A 27,671-nucleotide genomic window follows, 5' to 3' on the forward strand; every position below is an offset into this window, starting at 1 on the left:
AATCTTTAAGGTTGAATTTCAACTACAGTACATATATATGAATCTATCTATCTGTATAGTTCACTACACATTTAGCATGAAAGGTTAACATAACCCTGCAAATTATTGAATACAGAGGAGACAAATGACCAAAATATGGCAGCCACAACAGGTCACAGGTCACAGGTCAAAGAACACTGAAAACACGAAGTCAGGATCATTAACAGTTTATGAGATGCCAGCAAATAAGAGACACATTTTCAAAGGTACACATTAAAAAAAAAGGGGGTTGTAGTATTTTTTTTAATCCATCTCCTTTAAATGCATCAGCCCCAGTGGCTTCTTTGTACTTAAACAATACATTCAAAAAGGGCATATATTCAAAAATGAAACAATACATTTCATTAAAAGCCTTCACAGGTAAAGAAATATGTTCTGTTATTCAGTGATATTGTGTAGGCAGTACAAGCCCTTAGTACATAACTTGTAATAACATAGTGCAAGAACCTCAGCAACACTTCATTAACAAGGATTTAACAACTTTGAAGATCTCTTTTTATATCTATCTCTCTATATCAGAACACACTACATATGTTCAGTACTTCCAAATGCCACTATGCACCTTCCAAAATTGTAGAAAAAAAAAACAAAAAAAACTTTTCATGCATTTTCCATTACAGCAGATTTAACACTTATCATCATAGTCAATATAAATCGGAGACAAGATACTGCACACCCTAATCATTCTTTTTTTTCGCAGAATAATTAATTACTTTAACTGCTCTACATTATCTGAACACAGGAAAACAGTGTAGTCTACAAAGCTGAAGTCTTGTTTTCTTAATAATCAAAAACAAACTAAAAGAAAACAAACATATGTTTTTTCTAAACAACAGGTTATTTTAATTCATTTCACATTCTCCAACTGTAATGCCAAGTAATCTTCGCATTTCTCTGTTCTGGGTAAAGCTGCATTGTGTCACCCAGCTTTTCTTGCGCATACAATTTATTAGACCCCCTCTCCACTTTTATATCATTTTACAAGTGAATGTCTATTCCAGGAATGGGCAAAGCTGGCCCTTCCAGTCCAACTCTTTCATTTGTATCTGTCATTCCCCCCCAAACCCAACCCAACCCAACCCAACCCCAACTATGTTCTAAATTGTTTAATGAGCAAGTAGATTTAAATTCCATATTGCATTCATATTTTTTTGTTTAACTGTGTGCTGTTTTTGTCAGTTTCTTTCTTTAAAACAAGGAATTACAATTGAATTTGCAAAAACCCCCCCTGGCAGCTCGGATCAGCGTTGCTTTAAGATATGGGACGCCATCATGCAGTTGTGCTTTGATTTCCACACCACACACAAAAAAAGTGATACATCCCCAACACAGAACTGATATGTATTTTCCTCTTGTACACAAGTCTCAATGTCTCACATGATGCTTTTATAAAAGGAGGAATATGAACTGAATATAATTACTTTTCTTCAAAAAATAGTGTAATTGGTATATTTTATTTCAACATAAAAATAATTGAGTTTCACATATGTATAGAAATTTTTTTTTTTTTTTTTTTAGCAATTATGCAGCATTAGTAGTCTAATGGCATCTTTTGTCAAGTAAAGGCCCTTGAAAATGAGGTGTGCAAACAGAGCCAACAGGCCATTCTGTTGGCATAAAAGGCAAAACAATGGCTTGTATTTATGATTAGAACACAAGAGACAGAAACCGCCTAGGGCAAGACAAAAACTAGTATCCTTTCCCATTAAAATGCACGTTTATACCTGTAACATATCTAGGTAAATTGTAGGATATATATTCGGTACATTTAGGGGACAGAAGATAATGGTACTGAATTTCTCAAGGTCCACTAACTTTTCACTTTTTTGCAGTATAGTTTGCTTATCTCTCTAGTATGCCTTTGCTGGAACAAAGCTCTAAGTAATCTTAGATAACTTCAGAGGCCACCCATCTGAAATGTACCGAGAAGCCTATTGAGATGTGCACAGTTTTTACTCTCCTTTAAACTGAACCTATGAAATCTGATTAAAAATCCATCCGAGGTCATTTGTACTATGATCCTTCTCCCCCTTCCCTCCCTACGTTTGGCTTTTACTCTCAGTTATTCATGCATGTGTTTTTAATTATTATTTTCACCCCCTTTATTAAAACATTGAATATATTTATGATGGGATTTTGTGTTTGACTGCTTATAGTTTGCAGATGTTCCCTTTAAATCTGCAATGACAACTGATAACGCTGTCAGGTCTGTCTCTAACAAGTGAGAAGAACCTCCTCCGCACACAGACTCAGATATGTTTAACTGAAGAGATGGTATACAGCAAAGTCGTTTTGTAAACTTTACTATACCACTGCAACAAAAGCTAACAAGAATTACTATTTTCATTTATAAATAGTCTATATAAATCTAAAAGGAGAATGTTTAAAATGTCATAACGTTTTCTTTTTTGGTTGAAAGATGAAAAATATGAAAGAAATTAAAAATCCCTTTACCAGCAGTACACATTTTAAATTTAAAAAAGGAGCATAAAAACTTTGCAAACTTCAAGCATCACAAACATACAATGCAAGCCTGCCTGAGGTTGTGAAAGGACAGTGCATTGCATTTTTCATTTTATTCTGTAGTAGCAGTAAATGTAGCAAAGCATTTACTGTAATCTACTACCAACTGCTAGACACTTTCATCTGTTGGTGAAAAGTCCTTTCATTAATTGCTTTACAGGAAGCAGTGTTATGGTAATCAAATATGGTACTTAAATCTGCAAAAGGTGGGCAGAGCACCTCTTAAAAGATTATACTGCAACTTAAACAAAATGTACATTTTAAATAGAAGTTCTGCATGGCTACAAGAACAACAACGTTATCAGAATGGATCTGAAGCCAACTTCCCAAAGGCTATTTTATCTGCTCAACAGGTCTGCCAGCTTTATAAACATACATACAAAGCTGGCAGCGTTTCCTAGGCGGAATTAGTAATTACTTAAAACAAACAGATGGGAGTCAAACCCAACATGTAACATTGCTGTTTGTGTCAGATAACAAGTCACATACTGTATATACCATGTAAAATAACTGAAACAGAACAGATTTCAACATGTAAAACTCCAACAGCTACATTACAATATAGTACCCTTTGCGGTACAGCAAGTTTGCAGATGATTTGTTTTTATTGCAAGTTAAGTTTCATTGCTTGTTTGTTGTTGTAAGGTATCATTTTCATTTCAGCACTCAACTATAGAGGAGGTGAAAAGCATGCGACTTTACTCATAGCCTAGTGAAGAAAATCAAAAATCCAGCCAGCCTATTTTAAATGCTTAATTTAAAGCTCACAGTGCACAAAAAAAAAAAAATGCTAGCAAATCTTTTTTTTTATATAAACAAACAAATCTCCTAACACCCTACGAGAACTTGCTCTAAAAAGAAGTCATTTATAAATCTTCAATATTTGAATAGAAGGATCTAAACACAGTAAGAAGTAACTGTCCCAGATCAGAACTGAAAGGATCATTTCCTTGTATAACTGAAGTGATCGTATGATGCATGTACACACATACACTTACAAAGCAGCAACATGTTTCTTTTTGGCTCTTAAAATAATAAGATCACTTAATACTACCCACACACAAACACAACAAATCTGGGCATCGTGTGTGTTTTACACTGGGCACAGAGGGACAAGGGAAATCCCACCATTATCCATTACCTGTATGCAAGAATACACCTTCTGATGAGATCACTGTTGAAGCTGTTTGTTATCCAAGAGGAGATTCTGGTGTAACTGCCTCTTTTCCCCCAGCACAAAAAACAACTAACCAAATGATGTATTTTTTAAAAAAAGTAAAAAAGACACCATGTGTTTCCCAGTATTACTCCTTGTTTGTAATCCTAATTAAATTAGCAATCAGGAGACTAAATCTTCCGGTTTCATTTTTCCAGCAAAGCACTTCAGTGCATACAGCTGCCAGTCTTCTTACCTAGAACGGGCCACAAATTCCTTGTAACAAAGGTGTGAACATTTTGTGAAACAGTTTGCTACCTTCTAAATATGAGAACTACCTTGAGCTGTGTAGCATATACTCCTGTGAGCCATCAAGGCAAGGTTTCTTTTTCTAAAGTAAAAAAAAAAAAAAAAAGTGGTGCTCTCCTTAAAGCAGAGCCGCACTCATTTTACTAAAGGCTTTCTGAGAAATAACAGCCACAGACTTAATGTGACCTCAGCTACCACCATCACGAAAACAAAAAAAAGTTTCTGTTCAACTCTTTCTATGCACCAAACCTGTGCTCAACTTTGTGGGTCGCTGCTGGCACTCTGACTGTTTGGGGATTCCTGCTCATTTATAGTGTGCAGCAACAGGCACACCGGATGCCGAGACAGTGAAGGCTCCCCATGGTCCTGGTGTCTCTCTGGGACAGCCAGTCCTAGTTCCTCATCCCCATGCGGCCGGGGGTCACAGGTGTTGCAGCCGTTGCAGAAGTCCATGGGTCCGTCCAGTCCTTCATCAACAAGTCCTTCCAGCTCCTTGAGATCGTCTGCCTCGCTCCCCCGGCTGCAGACGCAAACCTCGATGCCTGAATCTCCGGTGAAGCGCCGGTGCCTTCCTGGGGTCTTGTCTTTGTCCTCCGAGAAGGTTTCAGCACTCAAGTCTTTCAGCAGATCTTTCCGACAGTCCCCCTCCTTGTCTGGAGAGGATGTTGGATCAGCCAGTTCCTCTGCACAGGCGTCCAGGCTGTCCTGCTCGATAGCAACATGAGGCTTTGTGACTTCTCTCTGGATGTAGGCTGTGGGTGGCTCAGGTTCAAGGGTGCTGGGGTGTTGGGAGACAGCTTCTGGTGGGGTGTTCACTTGTGCCGCCTGTGGGTTTCCTTCTGCTTGCTCTGGGCTTGAGGGGCTGCTGCTGCTGGCTGGAGGGCCCGACTGCAAGGCACTATACGGTGGAGGTGGGGTTGGAGGTCTATTTACCACTTCCTCATAGGCAGGCAGTAGATAATTTGGCAAAAACCCTAACAAATAAAATGGGATGTGATTAGGATGAATTTCAGAGCATTATCATAAGCAATTTACCAAACCAATAGTTTTTTTGTATTTAAAATTGCTGTTTTTAGAAATAAACAAAAACATAGTTAATTATATTCTGGCAATTACATGTGAAATATAACTACATTTTACAGTGTCCTTTTTCTTGAGGTTCTTTCTTGGTTAATATCTGGTGCATCAAAATAACACTGTACAAATCTCCAAAATAAAAGTTGCTAACAAACATGTGTGTTTGGGCAAAATGCCTAAACACACAACACAGTACATCCATACAGTAGACAAAGAAAATAAACTTAATCCCTAGCTACTGTAAGCAAGATAAACATGGGTACTAAAGAGGAGTACTGTGAAAACCTGTGTCTGCTGGGTTAATTGGTTGTTAAGTAATGAGTTTCAGGAACAATGTTGGGTTGGAACATAATATGGGAAATTCCCACCTCATGGAAGATGTAATAAGTCTTTGCGACAGCCCTGAGATGAGACTGCAATACTTACTGAAGTAGAATGGCAGGGAGGTATAGTTGTGAGCTTCCCGGTAGGCAATCAGATTTATTTCGTGTTGCCGCTGTTGCTGCTGCAGCCGGTGCTTTGTGCGTCGGTGGTGGCAAACACAACAGCAGCTCAATATTATAATTATAGTCCAAACCAGCCAGAACCCTGGAGCAAGAAAAACAAAAACACATCAGTCCTGCATTAAAAGTACCAATATCAGAATACATTTGAAACAATTACAATTTTTGGCAATCACACAGCTTAACCTTTTACAGTATGGCACTGCTTGCACATACACAGAATAGGTATTTGTTGCGTACAGATACAAAATAGAAAGGCAAGAAAACGAATTAATTGTGTAAGCTAGAACATTTAAATACATTTAGTGGTGGTATTTACCATGTACTGCATATTATTATGCAGCAGGATGTAAAACTGGCAGAAGAATTTTTTTTTTTTAAACTTCCTGGACATGCAGATCAGATTTTCTTTTCTGAGTCATGCCGTAATGACAGCGTCTAGTGTCAGACCTTGCCACAAACAGGACTTGTGTTAGTGAACACAATTAAATAAAAAAACACATATGCAATGCTCTAAATAATAAATTACAGACCGTCTTTCTTTTTTCCTTGCTCTGACCCCAATCAACCTTAATCACATCATCTTCAATTTTTTAAAAAATTTTTTTTTTTTTATTTAGTGCAAACGTTATCCTAAATGTAGCCAATGACATTTCTGGAAGCTTCAGCAGACTGTCTGCTGTCCCTGGCAGCTGGCAGCTGTTTACTGGAGTTGCTGGGGGCTTAGGTTTCAGGAGGCACATCCGTCCGGGGGATAATTTATCTCGTACGATATGCAAAAAGCAAATAGAGTAATTGACTCAGCATGTGCTGGACGCGAATAAACAGCACAGAAGAAAGTTAGGCTTATGTAAAGGGCACCTTGGGGGGTGAAGGATGTTGAAAGTAGAACAGCTTTATTTCATGGTTTACTGCAACCTTACGTGAGAATTTAGATATAGCCTTTTATGTAAATAGTCTACACATCTTCTGCAACTTGTTTTGTGTGTGTGTGTGTGTACACTCGTACTTGAGGTACCTATTCTGGCTCTAACACTTAGATCATACCCCCAACATGTTATGCTGTACAAAGAAAGTTGCTCATGCTTGGAAAAACACAATAAAGATGTAGTTGCAATGACATGTTAACGCTTTAGTATGTTCCAATAAGCTTCTCTTCCTTCAGAGCAGTAATGACAGGTTAAAAGCAGGCTTCTGTTAGGCTGGACTTGATAATACAAAGCCCATCAGGATCTCTCAATTTCATGATAACGTTCAGGTTAGCTGCGTCCTACTGTAGGTACTGTAGTGATAAAGTATGGCTTACACCAGAGCTCATAGTAGTAGTTACAGCACTGCGACTCCCCACAGCAATGGCCAGCATCACAGCTGTAGCTCTGATTGTTCACTCCGTAACAGATTACTTTGTTCTGAAATGGAAAACAATGATTATTTTATTATATTGATTAAAATCAACCGAAAATGTCTCAAAAGTAAAATACATTTCATTCCGGAGAAACGTTTAACAATACACCCAAGGAGATTTCATACAGTACTTAAAGAAAATGTCAGCTTTAGAAAAATAAATGTTCAAGTAAACTCAAACATGTACTGTTTGAAAGCTGTTTATTTATTTTGAGCAATTTCTTTTTTATAGGTGTCCCAGACTGTGGTACATTCTATTTTCTGTGCCAAGGGTCCATAGTATCAGATGGCCTGTGGAAAACTGCTGAGTGCTAGAAAAAAAATGCAGTAATAGGAGAAATAGGTGATTTATTTCAACACTAAAGTTGTCGAGTAGGATAAAGGGAATACAAAAGAAAGCAAAAAAAATATTATATGCGTGTGTTTCTGTATAATGATGATGATGATGATGATGTTCACAGTATGTTGTAACCATTTAAACAATTACAAAATTCCAGTTAATTATTTTACTGTAAATGAAAATAAGCCCATGTTACCCTTAATGCCAACAACTGGGGATTATCAAGATACAATATAAAAAAAAAAAAAAAAACACAATCCCAAATTACCTTGGGCATAAAGAATTTTGAACCTTACTGGGTGGTGTCACAGATGGTTCTGGCACGTCCCTTTTGTGTTATAAGCCATTAGATCCTTTTGCATGGAAGGCCTCGGTTGCAAGGGTGTGCGGTTCGATGATAGACCCAGATTCAGTTAAAATGTTTTTTGCCCACTAATGATGGGAATGAGAATGTAGAGATGGAAGCTCTGCTAACAAGATTTAAGTTTTTGCAGGTATCAGGCTTTTAAAGACACACCTGTGGTGACTTTGACAAACTCACTGAGAGCAGAAACTGATCACACTATAAGATGGGCACATTTGGGTAAACTGGAATGCGATGAAGGTATTCCTGCTAGACGTATCCAGATATTTTGCAGTTATCAAGTGGAGGCTATTGTCCCTCATACCTGTGATGTGAAAAGATGGCTACCTTATCCTGTCATGGCCTTCACAGAACTACTCAGAGCTGTACCAAAGAGAGAAGTTGAATCCTGCTGGAGCAGGGCTGACTTGCTTGACATCAATGGGATAATCTAAGATGTTGAAGTACCCTACTTATAAATGTATTATGCTATTCTTTATGTTAGTTTACAATAATATACTCTGATGTATCTTGTCTACTGTATTATTGTTTAAAAATAATTCTTTGTAACCAGTAACAATATTATTAGTGGAATTGGATTGAGTCTGTGTAAAACGGTTCACTGATAGACACTCCTGCTAGCATGTTGAAGTTTGGGGCCTCTCTCTTATCAAGAGGTAGGATCTCAAATATATATGGAGCCTTCTTAGCATTCCAATCCAGTACAGTAAAGTCAAGTAAATGACTACATGAATAACCCAAAAAGTGTAAGGACAGTTAGAATTGAATTAAAAGAAATAATGGTTTGTGATTTTACTGTAAGGTAGAACAATATGAAGTGTATTAGCCGAAAGTTTGTAAGAGTTTGGAACCAAGAGAATATTGTGCAGAAATTAACTTAAAGTAAGAATGTTAGTCAAAATAGAATGGTACCAGTCTTTGTCAGGCATACCGCAAGCTTGCAAAAGAGAAGGTAATTAATCTTGGTAATCCTTACTCGTTTATCATACCAGGTGGAGGGTAAAGTTTGGGAGTCTGGAATCCAAGGTTTATATAATGAGTGATCTATTACTTGGAACAAATGAGGGGGGCTATAGCATAGGACCATGGAATGCCATACATCTGAGAAGATGCTTACGAAAGAGTCTTCTATCAATGAAGGATGACCTTTATAGAGAAGCAGGTGGTTCAGAACTTGCTTGAGCAGGATTTTTGTAAAAGAAACAGAGAGGTCACTTTTAGTTTAAAGCACTGAATGGCTAAAATGAGGCTGTTATATTTTGATTATGTTCCTGATAGACTGAATTTAAGTGAGAATGCTTGAATATATAGTTTGCTATAAGCCTTCTACCAGCCCCTATCCAATATATTTTAGTTAATTGTTAAACCACATCTGTGCATGTAACAATGCCAACCAAATTAGGGGAATATCTTTTGATGTCAAAAGGGACATCTATATATTTTTTGACTTAGGATTGGGATAATTACACCGATATATATTATATATTAAATAATCACATCTTTCTATGTATTTTGATATACTTGTACTGTATTCACATGTATGCTGTGTTCAGGAACTCTCTGGTACTAAGAAAAAACACACAAGTTCAAAAGTTCACCTTACATATTTTGGAGATGTAGGAGAGGTGGAGTAGGGGATGATGGCTAATTAATCTTATGTTACCGGGTGTTTTAAAAATGTTATTCACTTGAAGGACATGCGCTATTAAGGCTGATTAATGTTCATAACTTAATTGAGACTTCTGACGCAAGAAGCGAGGCAAAAACTCTATAAAAACAGGAGGTAAAATCTTAGTCAAGTATCACCAACTTGCTAACTACAAGCTGTGTGATCCATGCTCTGAAGATCTCTGATCGAGCTGATTGCTGTTGGTGTCGTGTTCAGAAGTCTTTGCCTTTGAAGACAGTTCCTGTCCTTACCTTATACTCTTTACTTCCATATATAATTTGGGAGGTAAGAACTATTTGGAATCTATATCTCCTCTATATTGATGCATTGCTATAAGGTATATCACTTATGTTATAGTCTATGAGAGGGTTATAATGGATGTTTTAGGACTTAGCGGTGGGTGTCTTTAGTTTTAAGCATGCGTAGCCTTAGAGCAAAACATGTTGTAACCATAAATGTATTGAAGTATTAATGCTAACACCTGTTAAGGCACTGGACTGCCCAGATTGTCTGTCAGCTGTGATTCGACGTAGTCTGTAACTACTCAATCCATTTTTAGTAGTTAATAAGCCGACGGAGCACTAATACTGCTCCGATTCATTAAAACTTCAAATCAAATGAGTCTGTGTGAATTTCTTGATTATTAAAAGTCATCTGGATACGTTGCAAGCCCAGTGCACAAACAATCCACTTACAGGAGTCCTGAACGTCTCCCGAGTTTAAGAGTGGGCTTAGAGTATATATATATAAATAAAGAGTACGTGCAAACCTGACAGTGGTCTATTACAAAGCTAATGGCATGCCCTGTAACTTCAATGTGTAATCCAAAGCCTGGGCGAAAACTCTTATACCTATCCAAAAATTCTTTTTTTCTGCTAGTGATAAAGTATGGCTTACACCAGAGCTCAAAACATAATACCGTCATTGTATCACCGACAGACCCAGAGCTGGTAGCGGGGTGAACAAAACACAACATTCATCCTACAGTAATGGAAGAACACACATGCTGCAGCAGAACCAAAACAAGGGCATGCTTAAATCAACGACAATTCACCACCACGGCAAGGCAACAATGCAATGGTCAAGAGGAGAACGCGTCCAGCCTCTTGTAATACTTCATAGATTCCGTGGAAAGTTACATTTTGATATCTATTCTACAGACAATCACTGGACAGAATTACAGCCATATATAGTTTGAGACAAAAACATATCTATTTCTTCATTATGATCATGAAGCCATTGGATTAATAACCCCCCTGCTGTATAGTATAGGCCCTTACAGCTCAAATTTATTGCCACTTGATATGTTGCATACATTATAAAAGGGTTAGGTGTTTGTTGAGCATGTTGTTTACTGACCAAACAGGCACCCACATCAATCAAATTCTTTCCACTGGTCGCAAGTGTTTCATTCCACAAAACATAATACCAAAAACTAGCACTGGTCTTGATACTGTATGTATAAAAATATATATTTAACCTGTAGAAAAAAAATACACCAATTCGGAACAGGATTACTTCAGGTGTACAAAATAAACAAAAACAATGTTGAAGACAGCGTGAGAATTGTACTTTGTTCCACTCTTTAAAAGCTGAAACCTCTGCAGAGATCTCTTTTCTTTCCTACCTGCGTTGTAACAGTAAAACTTACTAGTTAGTGGGTTATAAACCCACCACCTTAAAACATACAAAGCAATTACAGTACCTGTCTTAGTCCTAACAGGAAAGGCATGCTGCAGCTGTCCCAGTCACTCCACTGTACGCCTTGTCAATAGAGAAGAGCAAGCAGAGATTCGTTGTGCGCCCGACATTTTCCAGCTATAGCTGGGCTGGGAGACCAAGGTCTCTATTTAAATGGCGTAGCCCCTTTATTTAATCAGGAGTTCCTTGCCAGAGAATGCGAGTAAACTGGGTTGTACACGCACAGCTAACACTGCCACCACTCCCACAGACATTCTTAAACACCGTCTGTCTGAGAGAAATGACATCAGCACAGACTAGCTCAGCACTTGGCTGCTGGCTGGGGGTCTGGATTGGAGTCTCTAGATCATGGAGGTACAGCTGCAGAGTGGATGGGTTGCTATAGTGAAGCACAAGATGTGAAATACTACAGTACAGGCCAACGCACCGCGCCAGGGAACTGGCATTTCTTTCTCTGAGCAGCAATATTCCCACACTGCTTAACAGTTTGGTAAAATGCAATCATGGCCTTAGAGAGCATAGTGAAGCTCTACTTAGAATACAGCAAGTATCAAAATATGTGCACTATAAATCTCACGAGGCAAAAATAATGTAAAAAAATAAAACATTTACAGTACTTTTTTTTTTTTTTTTTACTTTTAATACCATAAAAATCCACTGGGGGATCAATTTGTTTAATTACCCATCCAATCTATACCAGTATACACTACCAAGATTTTAAAATAGTGTCACGAGATTAACAGCATGGTACTGTAGGTCCACACTACTATTAGTCTGGTAAATTAAATCAGCAATGGCTTTGGCGCTCCCGAGGTTGAGGAGGTGGGATCTGGCTTAGACCGTTTCTCTTCACCGCTCTGCCGCGACCCCTACAGGCCAGCGCCAGAGACTTGCTGGGCTGGTCTTTGTCCTTGAGTTCCTGGGTGTAAAAACACGCTGATTGGCTATAATGTGTTATGTTTTAAGCAACATATTACTATAATGTTCATTAAGGAAATTGTTTATTTATTAGTTTTAAAATGTGTCCTATTTTTTGATCTCGTTGGTACAACCGGCCCTGCTACGCAATAGGACTATTCACAGTATCCTGATTAAATCACCACATTCAAAGATATGTCATCATCTTACCATTCCAAAGCTACTTTAATAGTACCTACTGTGCAGTATTTGTCCGTGAACATGAACAGATCAATGCCATAAGCTTATTTCCAGCAAAATGTAGGCCTTCAATACTGTATGTAATTCATAAACCTCTCACAGCTACAGGACACTTGACTTTAAAAATGTATAAAAGTCCTGACAAGAAAAGCACACTACACATCACTGAAATAAATGACTGAGGTATGAACCGAGAGTCACTTTTTAAACTCTTCATAATGGAGCTGGAGCACAGTGTGTTCACAATTACAGTAATATCCCTGATCAAACAAAAGAATCATTATCATAAAACATCTTGCTTGAGCCCTTGTCTTTCAAGTTCCAACCAGGCTAATAAATACAAACATTGTCAAGGTTTTGGTTTTGGTTCTCCCCCCCCCCGAAAGTAAATGATTTGATTCCATATCTAACCAAGGCAAGTCTCCTACTGTATACAGGGGCAGCAGTGTGGAGTAGTGGTTAGGGCTCTGGACTCTTGACCGGAGGGTCGTGGGTTCAATCCCAGGTGGGGGACACTGCTGCTGTACCCTTGACCGGAGGGTCGTGGGTTCAATCCCAGGTGGGGGGACACTGCTGCTGTACCCTTGAGCAAGGTACAAGGTACTTTACCTAGATTGCTCCAGTAAAAACCCAACTGTATAAATGTGATATCTTGTAACAATTGTAAGGTCGCCCTGGATAAGGGTGTCTGCTAAGAAATTAATAATACTAATACCAGTTGGTTTACATGGAAACATGTCTTAAATACAAACCAAAAAAATTCAACATAACTAAAATGTAATCCATTTTTGCCACAAAATCCTAAACATTGTGCTTGAAACCATCTAAACCAGGCATTTCCAAGCCCTGCACACTTTATCATCATCTCAAACAATCAGACTAGCTACTACACTGTAATCGCCCAGCAAAAACAACATTTGCCTCAACCTGTGTAACAAATATGACACAGTATTCCACAGTACCTGTAAAACAATTGCTTCAAAGGCATCGTCCACCACAAGTTTATTAAATCTACGTCCACCCTCTTTCCCACACCCTGTAGTCTCCCAATGTTGCTCCAGTGCTAAGGAACAACGTGTTATAAATTATTAATACATAATGCAAGTATATTTATTACATTCCATAGTCATTGCTAATCAAGTCGAGAGAGAGAGATCCACTACAGAATCCATCAAGGTAAAATATTTTAGTGTGAATCTGAACATGCTGGACACTTCACTGTATGTTGGTCACCAATTGTCCTTGACAATCTTACACCCAATGTGTAATAACCTGGAACTGAGTGCGAAGGTGTTTTTTATTTTTTTCCCCCCACAGTTACTGTTATTCAACCATGTTTTTCTGGCACAGACACACATTCAAGGCCAGTGTCTCCAATTTGGATGTTTGCAAACTGAGGAGAGTATGCAAAGATATTACAGGGACCTTTGCTGACAAAAGTCTGTAGTTATGGGGGTCTGCTCATAGCTGTTCCCAGTCAATTCTGTCAGAAAACTGTATTTCCCAGGATATGAAATGGATAAGGATTACCAATATGAAATGGAAAAGCAACAATATTCCACTGTTAAAATATGCTACAGTAGATACAGAGGTGTACAACAAACCAGAATAAAGAAAGTGAAGGTAAAGAGAACTGTGTAGATTTTCAGTTCAGTAAGTACTTGCTCTAAAGTCTTCAGTAGTTACATGTGCTGATCTCTTGTAAGCCAATCTGTACTACACATAGCTGTGTTGTACAACCAGAAACAGAAATGGATCAGGTGCCTCACCCACAGCCACATTCTTAGTACATATGCCTATTTTTTAAAAGCAATGATCTGTGTGAACTGTAAATCTTAATGACATTTCTATTTTTTCACATGGCATTGGGGAGTAATTTTCTGCTAAGAGGATGAAATAACATCAGTTATAGTGAAAGGTCAACCACACAAAGGGACAGTGTGTTCTGTCTCTGGGAGGGCTCTTTGGTACCAGATAGATGCATCAAACAATCACTGCCAATGACACCACCTGCAAAGATGATCAAATATGCAAAACATCAATACCCAGATATCCGCCCATTGTGCTGTAGTCGCAGTCTTGCGTTAAGACAACAACATGGTAACTACCGTAACTAGGTTACAAAAACAACCAGGGCAAACCGGATTCAGGAATTCACCATGCAAAAACATGTTGCAAGTTCTACAAAAGGAATACTGCCCTCTAACTGTAATACAAGCACAATGAAAAAAAGAAACTAAAACAAACAAAACAAAGACAATCACCGGTGTGTGGTCTAGTCTTACTGCAGAAGCAAAATGTGGTACGGTGGTTTTTTTTTTTTTTTTTTTACCAGGACCATACTGAAATGTAGTCCAAGGAGCTCAGTGTCAAAGACAAGCTCATGCATGGTCAAGAGTAGTTGATTGGGCCTCTGAAAATTAAGAATGGTTTCTGAATAAGAAGCTGCTCTATGTGGACCTTTGTTTTTGAGATAAAGCAGGCAAACATTTGAGATAGTGCCTTTACCAGAGAGAAGTTAAAATACAGTAAAATACTGTATTAAACGTTGCTGACTGATGCAGAAGAAGAAGGCGAGAAATATAATGTACATTACAAATGATATATAACGTAAAACTAAAGCAAACTAAATTATATATATATATATATATATATATATATATATACATATACACACACACACACACACACACACACAGTGCCTTGCAAAAGTATTCAGACCCCTGACCAATTCTCTCATATTACTGAATTACAAATGGTACATTGAAATTTCATTCTGTTTGATATTTTATTTTAAAACACTGAAACTCAAAATCAATTATTGTAAGGTGACATTGGTTTTATGTTGGGAAATATTTTTAAGAAAAATAAAAAAATGAAATATCCACACATTAATATTTGGTAGAGCCACCTTTCGCTGCAATAACAGCTTGGGGTAAGTATGTACCAGCTTTGCACACAGTGTCAGAGTGATTTCGGCCCATTCTTCTTGGCAGATTTGCTCCAGGTTGTTCAGGTTGGTTGGATGACGCTTGGGGACCGCAATTTTCAAATAGTGCCACAGATTCTCATGGGATTGAGATCAGGACTTTGACTGGGCCACTGTAAGACATTCACCTTTTTGTTCTTGAGCCACTCCAATGTTGCTTTGGCCTTGTGCTTGGGATCATTGTCCTGCTGAAAGGTGAATTTCCTCCCAAGTTTCAGTTTTTTAGCGGACTGAAGCAGGTTCTCTTGCAGTATTTTCCTGTATTTTGCTCCATCCATTCTTCCTTCAATTTTAACAAGATGCCCAGTCCCTGCTGATGAGAAGCATCCCCACAGCATGATGCTGCCACCACCACCATACTTCACTGTAGGGATGGTGTGTCTTGAGGCATGGGCAGTGTTAGTTTTGCGCCACACATAGCGCTTTGAGTTTTGGCCAAAAAGCTCTATCTTGGTCTCATCTGACCACAAAACCTTTTCCCACATCGCAGCTGGGTCACTCTCATGCTTTCTGGCAAACTCCAGACGTGCTTTCAGATGGTACTTTTTGAGTAACAGCTTCTTTCTTGCCACACTCCCATACAGGCCAGTGTTATGCAGAGCTCTTGATATGGTTGACTGGTGCACCATTACTCCACTCCCAGCCACTGAACTCTGTAGCTCCTTCAAAGTGATTGTTGGCCTCTCTGTGGCTTCTCTCACAAGTCTCCTTCTTGTTTGAGCGCTGAGTTTTGAGGGACGGTCTTTTCTTGGCAGTGCCTTGGTGGTGTGATGCAGCTTCCACTTCCTGATTACTAATCCAACTGTACTCAGTGGGATATCCAAACACTTGGATATTATTTTGTACCCTTTCTCTAATCTATGCATTTGTATTACTTTATCTCTAACTTCTGCAGAATGCTCTTTGGTCTTCATTTTCCTTCAGATTCACAGCCTGACCAGTGATCCTTCAACAGTGGGGTTTTTATCCAGAAAATGTGACAGCAACTTTAATGGTTCACAGGTGGAGGCCAATGGTAAGGTAATTGTGTCCTCGTTAGGGCAATTTCTTTCATCGGTGTAAACTGGGAGCTTCCACAGCACAGGGGTTGAATACTTATGCAAGCAAGATATTTCAGTTTTTTATTTCTCTTAAAAATATTTCCCAACATAAAACCAATGTCACCTTACAATAATTGATTTTGAGTTTCAGTGTTTTAAAATAAAATATCAAACAGAACGAAATTTCAATGTACCATTTGTAACTTAGTAATGTGAGAGAATTGGTCAGGGGTCTGAATACTTTTGCAAGGCACTGTATATATATATATATATATATATATATATATATATATATATATATATATCCTCACCAACTATGCTACCCAGCTCCTGGTCCAGGCCCTGGTACTCTCCCGCCTAGACTACTGCAACTCCCTCCTGGCTGGCCTCCCTGCGTCCGCCACCCATCCGCTCCAGCTCATCCAGAACTCTGCTGCCCGCCTGGTGTTCTCTCTGCCTCGCTTCGCCCACGCTACTCCACTACTCCGCTTGCTCCACTGGCTCCCGATCACCGCTCGCATCCAGTTCAAGACTCTTGTACTAGCCTACAGATGCCTTGACCAGACTGCACCCAGCTACCTCCAGACCCTAATCTCTCCCTACACCCCCACTCGACGTCTCCGCTCCGCCTGCACTAGAAGACTGGCTCTACCTCCGCTACGCTCCCCTGCCTCCAGAGCCCGCTCCTTCTCCACCCTTGCTCCGCAGTGGTGGAACGACCTTCCTACAGATGTCAGGACTGCCCAGTCCCTGACCACATTCCGGTGCCTCCTTAAGACTCACCTCTTCAAACAGCACCTGTAGAACTCCTCTGTTTGTATCCTGGGACACTATCACCCTTCATTTAAATGTGCTTTATTTTGCTCTTATCTGCCCCCTATTTTACTGCATTTAATCCTGTACTTCAGAATACTGTAATCTGCCAAGTGTTTAACCTGTAGTATTTTGTATTTAATCATATCCTGATGTAACTATCACTATTTAATCATATCCTGATGTAACTATCACTATTATCTGCTGTATTATTGAATTGTGGTTTGTCACACTTGAACAAAAGTTATTGTATTTCTTGCTCTTATTGTATTACTTGTATTGTAACACTTGAAATGTATTTGCTTACGATTGTAAGTCGCCCTGGATAAGTGTGTCTGCTAAGAAATAAATAATAATAATAATAATAATAATAATAATAATAATAATAATAATAATAATAATATAAAATCACGATGGTAGTGTACACATTTAACCTCTTCTTAAACTAAAGCTGCATTTCGCATTCTTGCGTCATTTAACTTAAGAAACGTTGACTAAACCCGTCTAATAGAATATCAACAACCAGAGTTGGGATATATGACGTACATTTACACGTATAAAAAACTGCAGTACTTATAGAACGCAAGCGTTAAACAAAGCATACATTTAAGAAAAAATGCAGAAAAGCAAAATATGATAGGCCTTAAATACAAATACACGAGAATGCGTAAAGGCTGGTAACTAAGGGTTATAAGAAGATATATATTCTGAACACCACCAGCTACAAAATCTTACCTCTGCGGTACTTGTCTCTGCTTTAAGAATGCCGGGGACAGCGTGGAACAAAAACAAGCACATTTTAAAAATATGACAATCCATTTGCCTGCGTAGCCCTTTTCTTCAACAAACAAACACATACATACATACAAAATAACAATATTGGTTTCATATAGAGCTTTAACTATCAACGGGCTCCCTTTGGTGCAAGGCCACCGCAAGCACCGCCTTCGAGCTCTCACTATTGGACCGTTCGAGGGCAAACTTCCGTGGTGCTCGTGCCTCAGAGCCTACCACTGGCTAACATTGCCTGCAGAACCCAAGTCGTGAACTCCGCTGTCATGGAAGGGTTGGCTCTTCAGGGCGATGATTTAATCAGCTCTCTAGTTTGCTGAGAAATCAGCTGATGGCATTTAAAGAAGACGGGAAATACAACGTGAAAGTTGAGGTTTAAATATAACAAATGAAGTTAGAAACTGCAGGTATTAAAATAATGTGCAATAAAATAATTATATATATATATATACACACACACACAAATGCTTTAGCCATTTGTATTATGGATCAGTTTGGCTAAACCAGGAGGCACTGGGACTTGCCTAGAAATGCAAGGCTTGTATGACTATTAATAGCGTATCTGAAATAGAAATCCAACACCTAAAATAACACTTGGAAATCTAGATGCATTTCTTTGTCATCACTTCATGTTGTTTTTGTATACCTCCAGTTATTACAGCTGTTACAATAGAGTGCATTCAGCTGTCATTTAATGTACTAATTACGCGAAGCTCATCACACTCATGACATGCAACGTATTGCTATTGTTTGTTAAACAATGAAACCTCTTTAAGAGGGTGGGAAATGTGATCAATGTGTCTTTCTATACAGTGTCAATTCAAGCAAGACGAGCCCAGGCTATCAAAACATAAGAGGGTTAAGCCGCGTTCTAATAGTGTTACATATCCAGCACATGGAAATGCCTGTGCACTGTGAGCATTTTCAAATGTGTTTAAATAGATGCTATTAAGATGGCATGCATGTTCATAACAGCTGTAGAAAGCAAACTTCAATATCAACATTCCCAGCTGTCTCTACTTAGTTATTCAAAAAGGTAGTACTGATTTTTGTGAAAATAGAAGCACTATATATATATATATATATATATATATATATATATATATATATATATATATATATATATATATATATATATTATATATATATATATATATTATATATATATATATATATATATATATATATATATATATATATATATATATATATATATGACACACACACACACACACACACACACAAAACTAATATTAGACAAATCCTTTTTATTATGGTGCAGGCAATGTTCAATACTTTGTATTTATTTTTTATTCAATCATCATTCAACTGCTGTAATTCTTTGGATCACAAGGTGGCGCCTGAATCGCACCACAGTTTATGGGTTTCTGAATGTTGGACTCCAATATTAACCCTATTAGAGAGCACAAAGTCAGGCTTTATGTTTAGCATTAAGTAGTGTTTTTTTTCCCCATGATTATACAAAAAGACCTCAACATTCAAAATTCATTATTAGTACAGGTGATCAAATACATAATAAACTACTCCCTGTTGTAAAACAAACATTCATCAATACATTTTGCACATGATCAGATTCCAGGGTGCAAGAGAGGCCTAACATCTGTTTGTAATTCTGGGCAATGAATTCTTAGCTAAAACAAGGTATGGACAGTCATTCATATATCAGAACAATTTAAATATGTTACTGTTTATATATACATGCACATTAAAAAATATAATATATTGTTTTTCTCCTCACATTGGAAAAAGAATTGTGCAAATTCTTTTTAGCATGTGTTTTTTCATAATTTTATAATGGTTTGGAAAGAGCCAGAATATCCTCCAAATCCAAAAAGCTACATTATCACCAGTCTCTCTCCTGAGGTTCCCTGTATGGCAGTCCGAGATGAGTGAACACATCCTTTTCTGCTGGTGTAGGCAGGGGGAGTCCCGGGGTGACCTTCAGGCTTCCCTTGCGGAGAACGTCCCTGTTAAGGGAGTGCTCTGACAGGCTCATGGTCTTGGTTTTAGCCAAGGCCCGCATGGACCGGTTGAAGTGTGCCGAACCCGTGAAGTACATCAAGGCACATGCAAACTCACTGTAAGGCACCACAATAATATCCAGTCTCCGGTGCCTGCGGCCAGGTCCTGGGAGACGACAGACTCCCAGATACTTCTTCTGGTTCCCATTGTCCTCGTGGCTGACCAGATCATCTGTCAGAAAACCTTTCAGGAGAAATGGAATCATGAAACGATCAGCAGAACTTTACACCAATAGGGTCCCAGGCACATCTATCTGCCCTTCGTTCTACCTATAAAAGTGCCCTGCAAGGGCAAGTCTAAGCAGTCAGAACACTGTGTAGTAAAAGGGTCTACCTACCACTTTGATGGAGGCCATGCACGACTTTACTAAAGATGCCTTTGTGAGATTTTCCATCTGGGTGGGTGATTAGAACATCCACGTCTCCACACGTGGCCTTCCCTCTCCGATACGAGCCACAGGCCATGGCCACCAGGCCAGGGTTCAACGACAAAGCCATCTCCCGCACCTAGGAGAGCATTCAGGAATACAAAACAAGGGACTGAAGCATCTATTTTAATTAAGGGGAATAATAACATAAGATTTTCAAATAATTATGAATCATTCATATCACAAATATTCATATCACATTTAATATGACCCTAATCATAATGTTGTCCACTAGCTTTTGCACTTTACCATGTTTTAGGTTTATACATGGTTTTGCAGTATACTGTAGCATCATCGTACCATAGTTGTGGCTTTAATGCTCCTTATTGCTGTATTTCTACTTCTGTGTCTTCTCAGCACAGAAAAGAAGTGTATCTAAACACATTCAGATTTGTCAAGACTCATTTGTGGAGAATTTACAGCTTTCGCTCATGACTGGAATCACTCAATCATTAAAAAAAGAAAGTTTGTTCTTGATTTAAAATAAATAAATAAATAAAAATAATTAACTTGAACACTTGATGAAAGTACACCTAAGAAAATGTGCTAATCTCTATTCTCAGCTCTACTGGCCTGGGGCTTGTTTGTATAATGGGGAGGTTAGACGTTGGGGGATCTGGAATTTCAGACATTCTGAAATGGTTAACAAGACACACACGGGTGATATAAGAGCATCCACTGCCAGGCACGAGCAGTGTGGGAATCTAGCGATGCTCGGCCACAAAGCTGTGTTCCGACGATGGGCTTCAATATTAGTGTTGCAAATGTTTTGGTGTTTAAAATGAGAGAACCTTTTTGTTTTTTTTTAATTAAGTTTATTTGTTTATAAATTAGATTCCACATTGTCTCATGGGCTTTGAAAGGGGGCCTCATTTCTGAACCTAAATTCCTCTTTAAACCTTTCTTCTATGTTAACAGAAACAGCAAACAGATCACAATGTTCCTTTATATTTTTTCTAATGGATTTTTTTTCTTATTTAGGTGCCCATCTCATTCATGACAGAGAAGTCAATAGTTCCTTAGAACTTGGTGTGACAAGTTAGAGGGACACAGGCTAATCCCTTTAATCTCTCTATTCTCCTTTACAGATCCAAAAGGGAAAGAGGGATCTGGGACAAGTAATCCCATAACAAAAACAATAGGATTAGGCCCCAACTCTCAAAGTGACAATCGGGATTCTCCTGATTGACTTGCAAAGTGGGACGCAATTCCAGAACCCGTTTTTGTGTCGGTTTTATTAAATGGAGGATGAATGCCAAAGGGAGAGGGACTGTAGGGCCCCAGCACCAAGATGTATTCTTCAGGTCCAAGAGCCATGGATGACTGACAGGCTTGGGGTGGCTGCTGCTGCTATGGTTACTGCAAGAAGGCGGGGTTGCACGGTGGGACCCATCAGTCAGGTTTTCCCTTTTTCATTTTTATTATAAATACAGTGCTTTAAAGAAGTGCTAGATTGACAGCACAGGCTCTGAAATGCTCTTCTGATGCACATGACAGAGGACCCACCTGCTCCACCAACAATAAAGATCAGAGAGTAAAGAAGAAAAAAAAGAAACTCCACATCGACGTTCAGCTTTAAAAAAAAAATAAAATAAAAGCAAGTATATAAAAGCATGATTATATATATTATATATATATAGTGGCATGGCAATTAGCCCTGCGCAGGGAAAATGTTTGTGGCAGGGTAAGTGTTAAAATCTCGCTGCCAAACTAAATTATTAATTATTTTCTTGTTTATTTATCACCCACACCTGGTGATTTTTGTAAATGAGTGCCAGGTGCAGGGTTTAAAAAGCGTGCAGCCAGTCTGTTCAGGGCTGCTGTGTGTGAAGGAGCCCGCTTGATAGTGTGCTCAAGTGTATAGAAAGAAAAAGGTACTGTGTACGGCCTTTTTGTGTAGTTTGTTTAGAAAACTGTGTTTTTGTTTTGGTTGATTTTGTTTTAACAGGTAAACAGCTTAGCTGTCCTGTGTGAGTTAAGTTCCTGTTTATGTTTAGTTAGTGCTCAAAAAGGAGCTAGGTGTTTATTTTGTTTTTGTAAATAAAAGTGTGCAACAGCTAAAACTGCAAGTTCCTGTGTCGGGTCAGGGGTTTTTAAAGGGGCAACGGACCTGAGAGTTGCAGCCTGGTTTACTATATATATATATATATATATATACACACACACACACACTGTGTCCTATTTTCACTGATCCCCCAACAACAAAGAGCTACCTTTACCATGTTGGCACCCATAGCTTTCTTTGTTAGGCACATGAAGGAGAGTGAAATATAAATCTTTAATGCATTATACAATATTTCATTTATTTCTTATATTTAATAACAAATGCTTACAGTTTTCTCAATCTCTGCAGCCTCCTCTCTCGGCATTCGATCCAGAAGATCTTCGTAGTGCTTCAGTCCTACCATCTGCTGGCTATTCAAGGTTGCTTTGGTGCGGATATCATCAAGAGTACGAAACCCCTTTCAAATCAAATCAAGAAGAGTATGTAGAGGAACACAAACCCAAGCCCCCAAATACACACAGAGAGGAATATACTAAACTAAGAGGGCTAATCTCAGACAACATCACACCATTTCTAATAATAACCAAACGTGCAATAACAATGAAGTATCAATAAACTAATAGTAGAAGCAAGTAAAGAGTACAGGGAGACATAAATTACCTGCTGATACCACATCTGTGCAGTCTTGGCTCCAGCACCCCAGATGTTGGTAAAGAGCTCCAACACTGGCACACTCTCCCCAATGTGGTCCAGCTTGCGAAGGTGGCCACTTTCCAAGATCTCCTTTATCTTCTCTGCCATCCGCTTTCCAATGCCCTGGATCTTGCATGCCTCCTATATAAAGGAAAACAGTCAGTGACTGTCACATTGGAAAGGTGTCGTAGTGATAAGAGTGTGTAGGCATTGTTTTAAAACAAATTGTTACGGCTGATTTCTTTAGAGATATTCACCACTGTTACAGCTCCAGGCTGCTAGCTTGTTTACCAGCAGAAAGATTCCCCTGGTTGTATAAGCTTTATTTAAAAATAAGAATTATTTTATGTTGTGAATGTGGATCAGCTTTTCTTCAAAGTACCAGGTTAATCTCAATTAAAAACTGAAACTCAACTTCTGAAGCCACTTTTGTTTCGTTCCTTGTGAATTTACCTCATATGAAGACACAGTTTTATGGTAGCTCTGGAGGGCGTTTATAGCTTTGGAGTAGCCCAGTGCCCTCCACTTGTCCCCCTGGTGGGTATAAGCTTTCGCCAGAACCTCCAGCTTGTCAGTAATGTGCTTGTTGTGATTCTCCTTCTTGGCTTCCGAGGACTGAGCGCAGACCCACTTCCCTCCAGCAGGTGGTGCTGTTGTACTGGAGTCCCCAGCTTTTGGATAGCACCCTGTGAGTAGTGCTTCCAAGTCACCCTGTGTGACCCCTCCATCTTCCCCATCGCTTCCGTCACCTTCTGATGTCTTTTATGGTTAAACAAAATAAATAAGAATGGTTTTCAGTTCTCATTGACAATTCTTCATGAATTAATATATATTTTATTTTTTATTTGAGCAAGTTCCCAAGAAACATATCTGGTAAGGACTCCCCCCACCTTGCTAGCCAGTAAAGGTTCACACATGATAAACCTGGTTCCTAAGGTCAAAACGTATTCATACCAGCTTGAGGTCTCTATTCCAGGGCCTACATGGTGTTATTTATTTATTTATTTAAATTCAGGAAAGCCATATGCACTAAACTTAGCTTGTTTACAACGGTGTCCTGATGAGAGCAGGATCAGGTTAGAGTTTTCCAAAAAAAAACAAAAAAAAACATTAATAAATAAATCTAAACACACATTACAGTACAACACATAGTATACATTAAAAAGTATGCAGTACATACACAAGGCTTTGTCACGTACTGAAACTTTTTTTTTTTTTTTTTTAATTAGTGTGAGGTCTCTTATCTAAGTGCAGCAGGTAAACGGTTCCAGTCAGAGACAACAGCAAAAGCAAAAGGATTTTCTACCCGCAACCCTTTTTACAGTAGCTGTTATAAAATATTGTGTCACAGACATTGCGCAAGCTATACTCACACGTGAACTCCTGAAACACACTGTTTAAGTAAACAGGTAATGTGTTATATGCCCCTTTAAAAAGAACCTGGTTCCAATGATAGTTCCTTCTATTAGCAGGTGATAACAGATTTAGTCTAGAGTACAAGGTACAATGATGTTCTAGGGGAGTGCACTGAAGACCAAATCTACAGATCCTATTGTACACTATATCGATCTTCTTCAGAGACTCCTTACTAGCATTCCTATAGATCACATCGTTGTAGTCTAGAGCAGGGAATATAAGTTGTTGAGCTAATTTAAACTGTGCTGTAAAATTAAAATAATGCCGCTGACCATACAATACTCCGAGCTTCCTACCAATTTTACTACATACATCTTTAATGTGTTTTTCAAATTTAAGAGTTGTGTCAATATAAACACCTAGATATTTAAAAGTGTCAACTCTCTCCAGTATAGTAACAGAAATAGATATTTTAAAATATTAAAATATCTATTTGAATTTGAGAGTTGTCAATTTAGTGGATAACCATGTTTCAAAGATAGCTAACACATCAGGTTTATGAGTTTCAGTCCAACTTCTAAGCTGATCAATTTTTGGTAACATGCTACAAATGTTGATATGAAAATTTTTTAGACCTTTGACTGAAGACCAATTTACATCTTGCTGAGTCTCACACGATAATGTATTGTATTCAAAACAGGCCATGCTTAAATTTTAGACATAAGTGGTCCAGGGTTTAGTGCAACGTCCCCACAAAGTATTAAAAAAATGCTGCAAATAAACTTTACCAGAAAATAAACAACTCTCAAATCCTAGTAGCAAAGGTATCTTTCGTGAAACTTCAGCATTTATTATTATTATTTGTTTATTTAGCAGACGCCTTTATCCAAGGTGACTTAGAGAGACAATCTATACATCAGCTGCAGAGTCACTTACAATTACGTCTCACCCAAAAGACGGAGCACAAGGAGGTTAAGTGACTTGCTCAGGGTCACACAATGAGTCAGTGGCTGAGGTGGGATTTGAACCGGGGACCTCCTGGTTGCAAGCCCTTGTCTTTAACCACTGGACCACACAGCCTCCTAAGTTTTAATTTAGTTAAGTGTATTGGGTACTTTAGAGGGAACACAATTTGGGTTGACTTGTAGACACTGCTAATAGGGTGTGCAATACATATGGAATCATCAGTAAACATTTATAGCATTTAATATTTAAAACAATAAAAAAGAAAAATTCTAATAATAGCCATTTTCTATGGTAATAAAATAAACTTACTAACCGTTGCTAATTAGTTGGTTGATGAGGACAGTTTGTCAAATTTGGACAAAGCAAGATGAATTGAAATGTTGCCTATGCTGAATATATTAGGATAGCATTTAGGGAATTATTGGCAAATACATACCTGTATCAAAAATAAATCTATGGTGTATGTCTTGCTTTAAGTTTTGACATACTGAACTAGATAAAAGCTTAATGATAAAGAATTCTACCTGTGACTTGAAGACACTCTTATTTACAGACTCTTGAAGCAGCACTGCATTTTCTCCTGTCGCTGTATCATCCCTTTTCTCCACACTCAGCACTTGCATTGTTCTTAAATCAGGTGCATCTCTGTGCTCAGATTCATCATCCACTCCTTTCAAGTCTGAATTCAAGTACCTGTGTAATATAATTAATTAATGAATGAATGAATGAATTAATTAATTTTTTGGTACAACTGTGTTGTAAAAATATAATCACTAAAGAAGATGTATAGGAATATACCTGTCTGGGATGAAAATGCTGTAACCTGCAGTGTTCACAAGTTTTTTTTCAGCGATGCACAGACTCAACCAAGACGATTTTATCAGCTGCACTACAGGAGGGAGTTTCTCAATCTTCAATATGCGCAACGCACGATCACAGTCCATGGTCTCATCCACTAAGACATGGGTGACATCAGGAGAGAAGATCTCCCTAACTTGCCCCCCTTTCTGGACTATTTGTTTTTTAAAGATTCCACTTCTGGTATTTCCAATCCCAGCTTGGATGATGTACACATGTATTCCACTGAGCCAGTCACCTGAAACAGCAAAGTCTCATTAATTGGAAGTTACATGGACTCCAAGCCTTCCTTATCTGGAAAGCGATCAGGGACATGGGCTGGTGATTGGGGCTGCTTTGGTTAAAGGGATTATTTGTAAAATTACAGCCAACATCTTTCCTCCTAATTTTATACCAAGTACCTGCTTTCAGTAGAGGTTGAATCCCACAGCCTACAATGCAACACACAACTCTACCTAGCGGATCTCTCACATTTCACCTGTGTACACTAATCTGCCTGTTATTGTACTGAGGGATATATAAAGCGTTCACCTGTTTCTCCCTGCTTTCTTTTCATCTGTGGTCCTTCTCTGTCTAACCCATTGCCAGTCCTCTTCACTTTACGGAAAGCTTTAACGATTCCTTGAGACTCCATGCATTCACTTGTCTGGTGGGAAAAAGGGTAACTAATGCATTGAAAGGACAGATCGGTTGAATACCTGAAACTGCACAATTAGACAAGAGCAAACCATATCAGCCAGACGTCAAAAACACATCGACCAAGAAGTTGTTATGGTCTTTAACAGTGGGCGTTGGTAAATCGGGGAAGCGTACAACGGCATTTTCTGTAACCTACCGTATAGCCTTTTTTTTTTTTTACTGTAAAGTTAGCTTACTTCCTTACATTAAAGGCAGTTGTTACTACCAGTAGGTTTTTTATTTATTTTTTACTGACACTAAGGCAGCTGATTCCGCTGCTGCCAGTAGCTGCATGGCACAAAACAATGTCCTAATATAACCACCCATTTCACTTTCTCAAATCTTAAAGTCAATAAAATGTATGTATATGTTTTTCTTCAGCCCTGGTGGTGTTAAATTACTGGCAGCAGCCTGCTGGGGGCTTCTTACTGGCAGAAGAATGTGTACTGGTATCGGAACCCCCCAGGGAATCTACTGCCACTAGATCATGAACTAGCTGTAATCACATTAAAATACCATCATCGCTTTAAGTTTTTTTTAACCTTAATTTCAGACACCATGCATTGCATCTCGCACCCCCCGATTTTAATAAATATCCAAACCTGCTGCAATGCTTACCTTACAATCACAAACAAAAACACAGCGTAGTTTAAATACCGTTTAACTTCCGGGTTCAACCCAACCCAACCAAAATAATTCTAATTTACTAAAAAAATAAATAAAATAAAAAACAAACCTCAAAATATATTAATAAAAAACAAAAAATCA

The 27,671-nt window shown here is 38.5% G+C and overlaps 2 protein-coding genes across 5 annotated transcripts; both read right to left on the reverse strand.

Moving 5' to 3' along the window:
* Window positions 1–190: 190 nt before the first annotated feature.
* LOC117415545 (WW domain binding protein 1-like) lies at window positions 191–18,154 on the reverse strand. 2 transcript variants are annotated; one of them, XM_034026042.3, is made up of 4 exons: window positions 17,821–18,154; window positions 6,914–7,016; window positions 5,531–5,692; window positions 191–5,001 (listed from the first exon to the last, which is right to left on the reverse strand). In XM_034026042.3, the coding sequence occupies exons 1-4, from the start codon at window positions 17,902–17,904 to the stop codon at window positions 4,283–4,285; spliced, it is 1,068 nt and encodes a 355-aa protein (XP_033881933.1). In that variant the 5' UTR covers window positions 17,905–18,154; the 3' UTR covers window positions 191–4,282. The 2 variants fall into 2 exon arrangements, with proteins under 2 accessions (XP_033881933.1, XP_033881934.1); XM_034026043.3 differs by lacking the exon at window positions 17,821–18,154 and adding an exon at window positions 11,090–11,339.
* A 971-nt stretch (window positions 18,155–19,125) lies between these two features.
* LOC117416065 (DNA polymerase lambda-like) lies at window positions 19,126–27,629 on the reverse strand. 3 transcript variants are annotated; one of them, XM_034027099.3, is made up of 9 exons: window positions 27,522–27,629; window positions 26,757–26,871; window positions 26,166–26,463; window positions 25,892–26,060; window positions 23,499–23,804; window positions 23,013–23,186; window positions 22,681–22,809; window positions 20,258–20,426; window positions 19,126–20,103 (listed from the first exon to the last, which is right to left on the reverse strand). In XM_034027099.3, the coding sequence occupies exons 2-9, from the start codon at window positions 26,857–26,859 to the stop codon at window positions 19,742–19,744; spliced, it is 1,710 nt and encodes a 569-aa protein (XP_033882990.3). In that variant the 5' UTR covers window positions 26,860–26,871; window positions 27,522–27,629; the 3' UTR covers window positions 19,126–19,741. The 3 variants fall into 3 exon arrangements, with proteins under 3 accessions (XP_033882990.3, XP_033882989.3, XP_058882114.1); XM_034027098.3 differs by having other exon boundaries at window positions 26,757–26,929; window positions 27,522–27,596; XM_059026131.1 differs by lacking the exon at window positions 27,522–27,629 and adding an exon at window positions 27,446–27,505.
* Window positions 27,630–27,671: the final 42 nt, after the last annotated feature.

Source organism: Acipenser ruthenus, chromosome 7 (assembly GCF_902713425.1).
Source record: "Acipenser ruthenus chromosome 7, fAciRut3.2 maternal haplotype, whole genome shotgun sequence".
Taxonomy (NCBI): Eukaryota; Metazoa; Chordata; class Actinopteri; order Acipenseriformes; family Acipenseridae; genus Acipenser; species Acipenser ruthenus.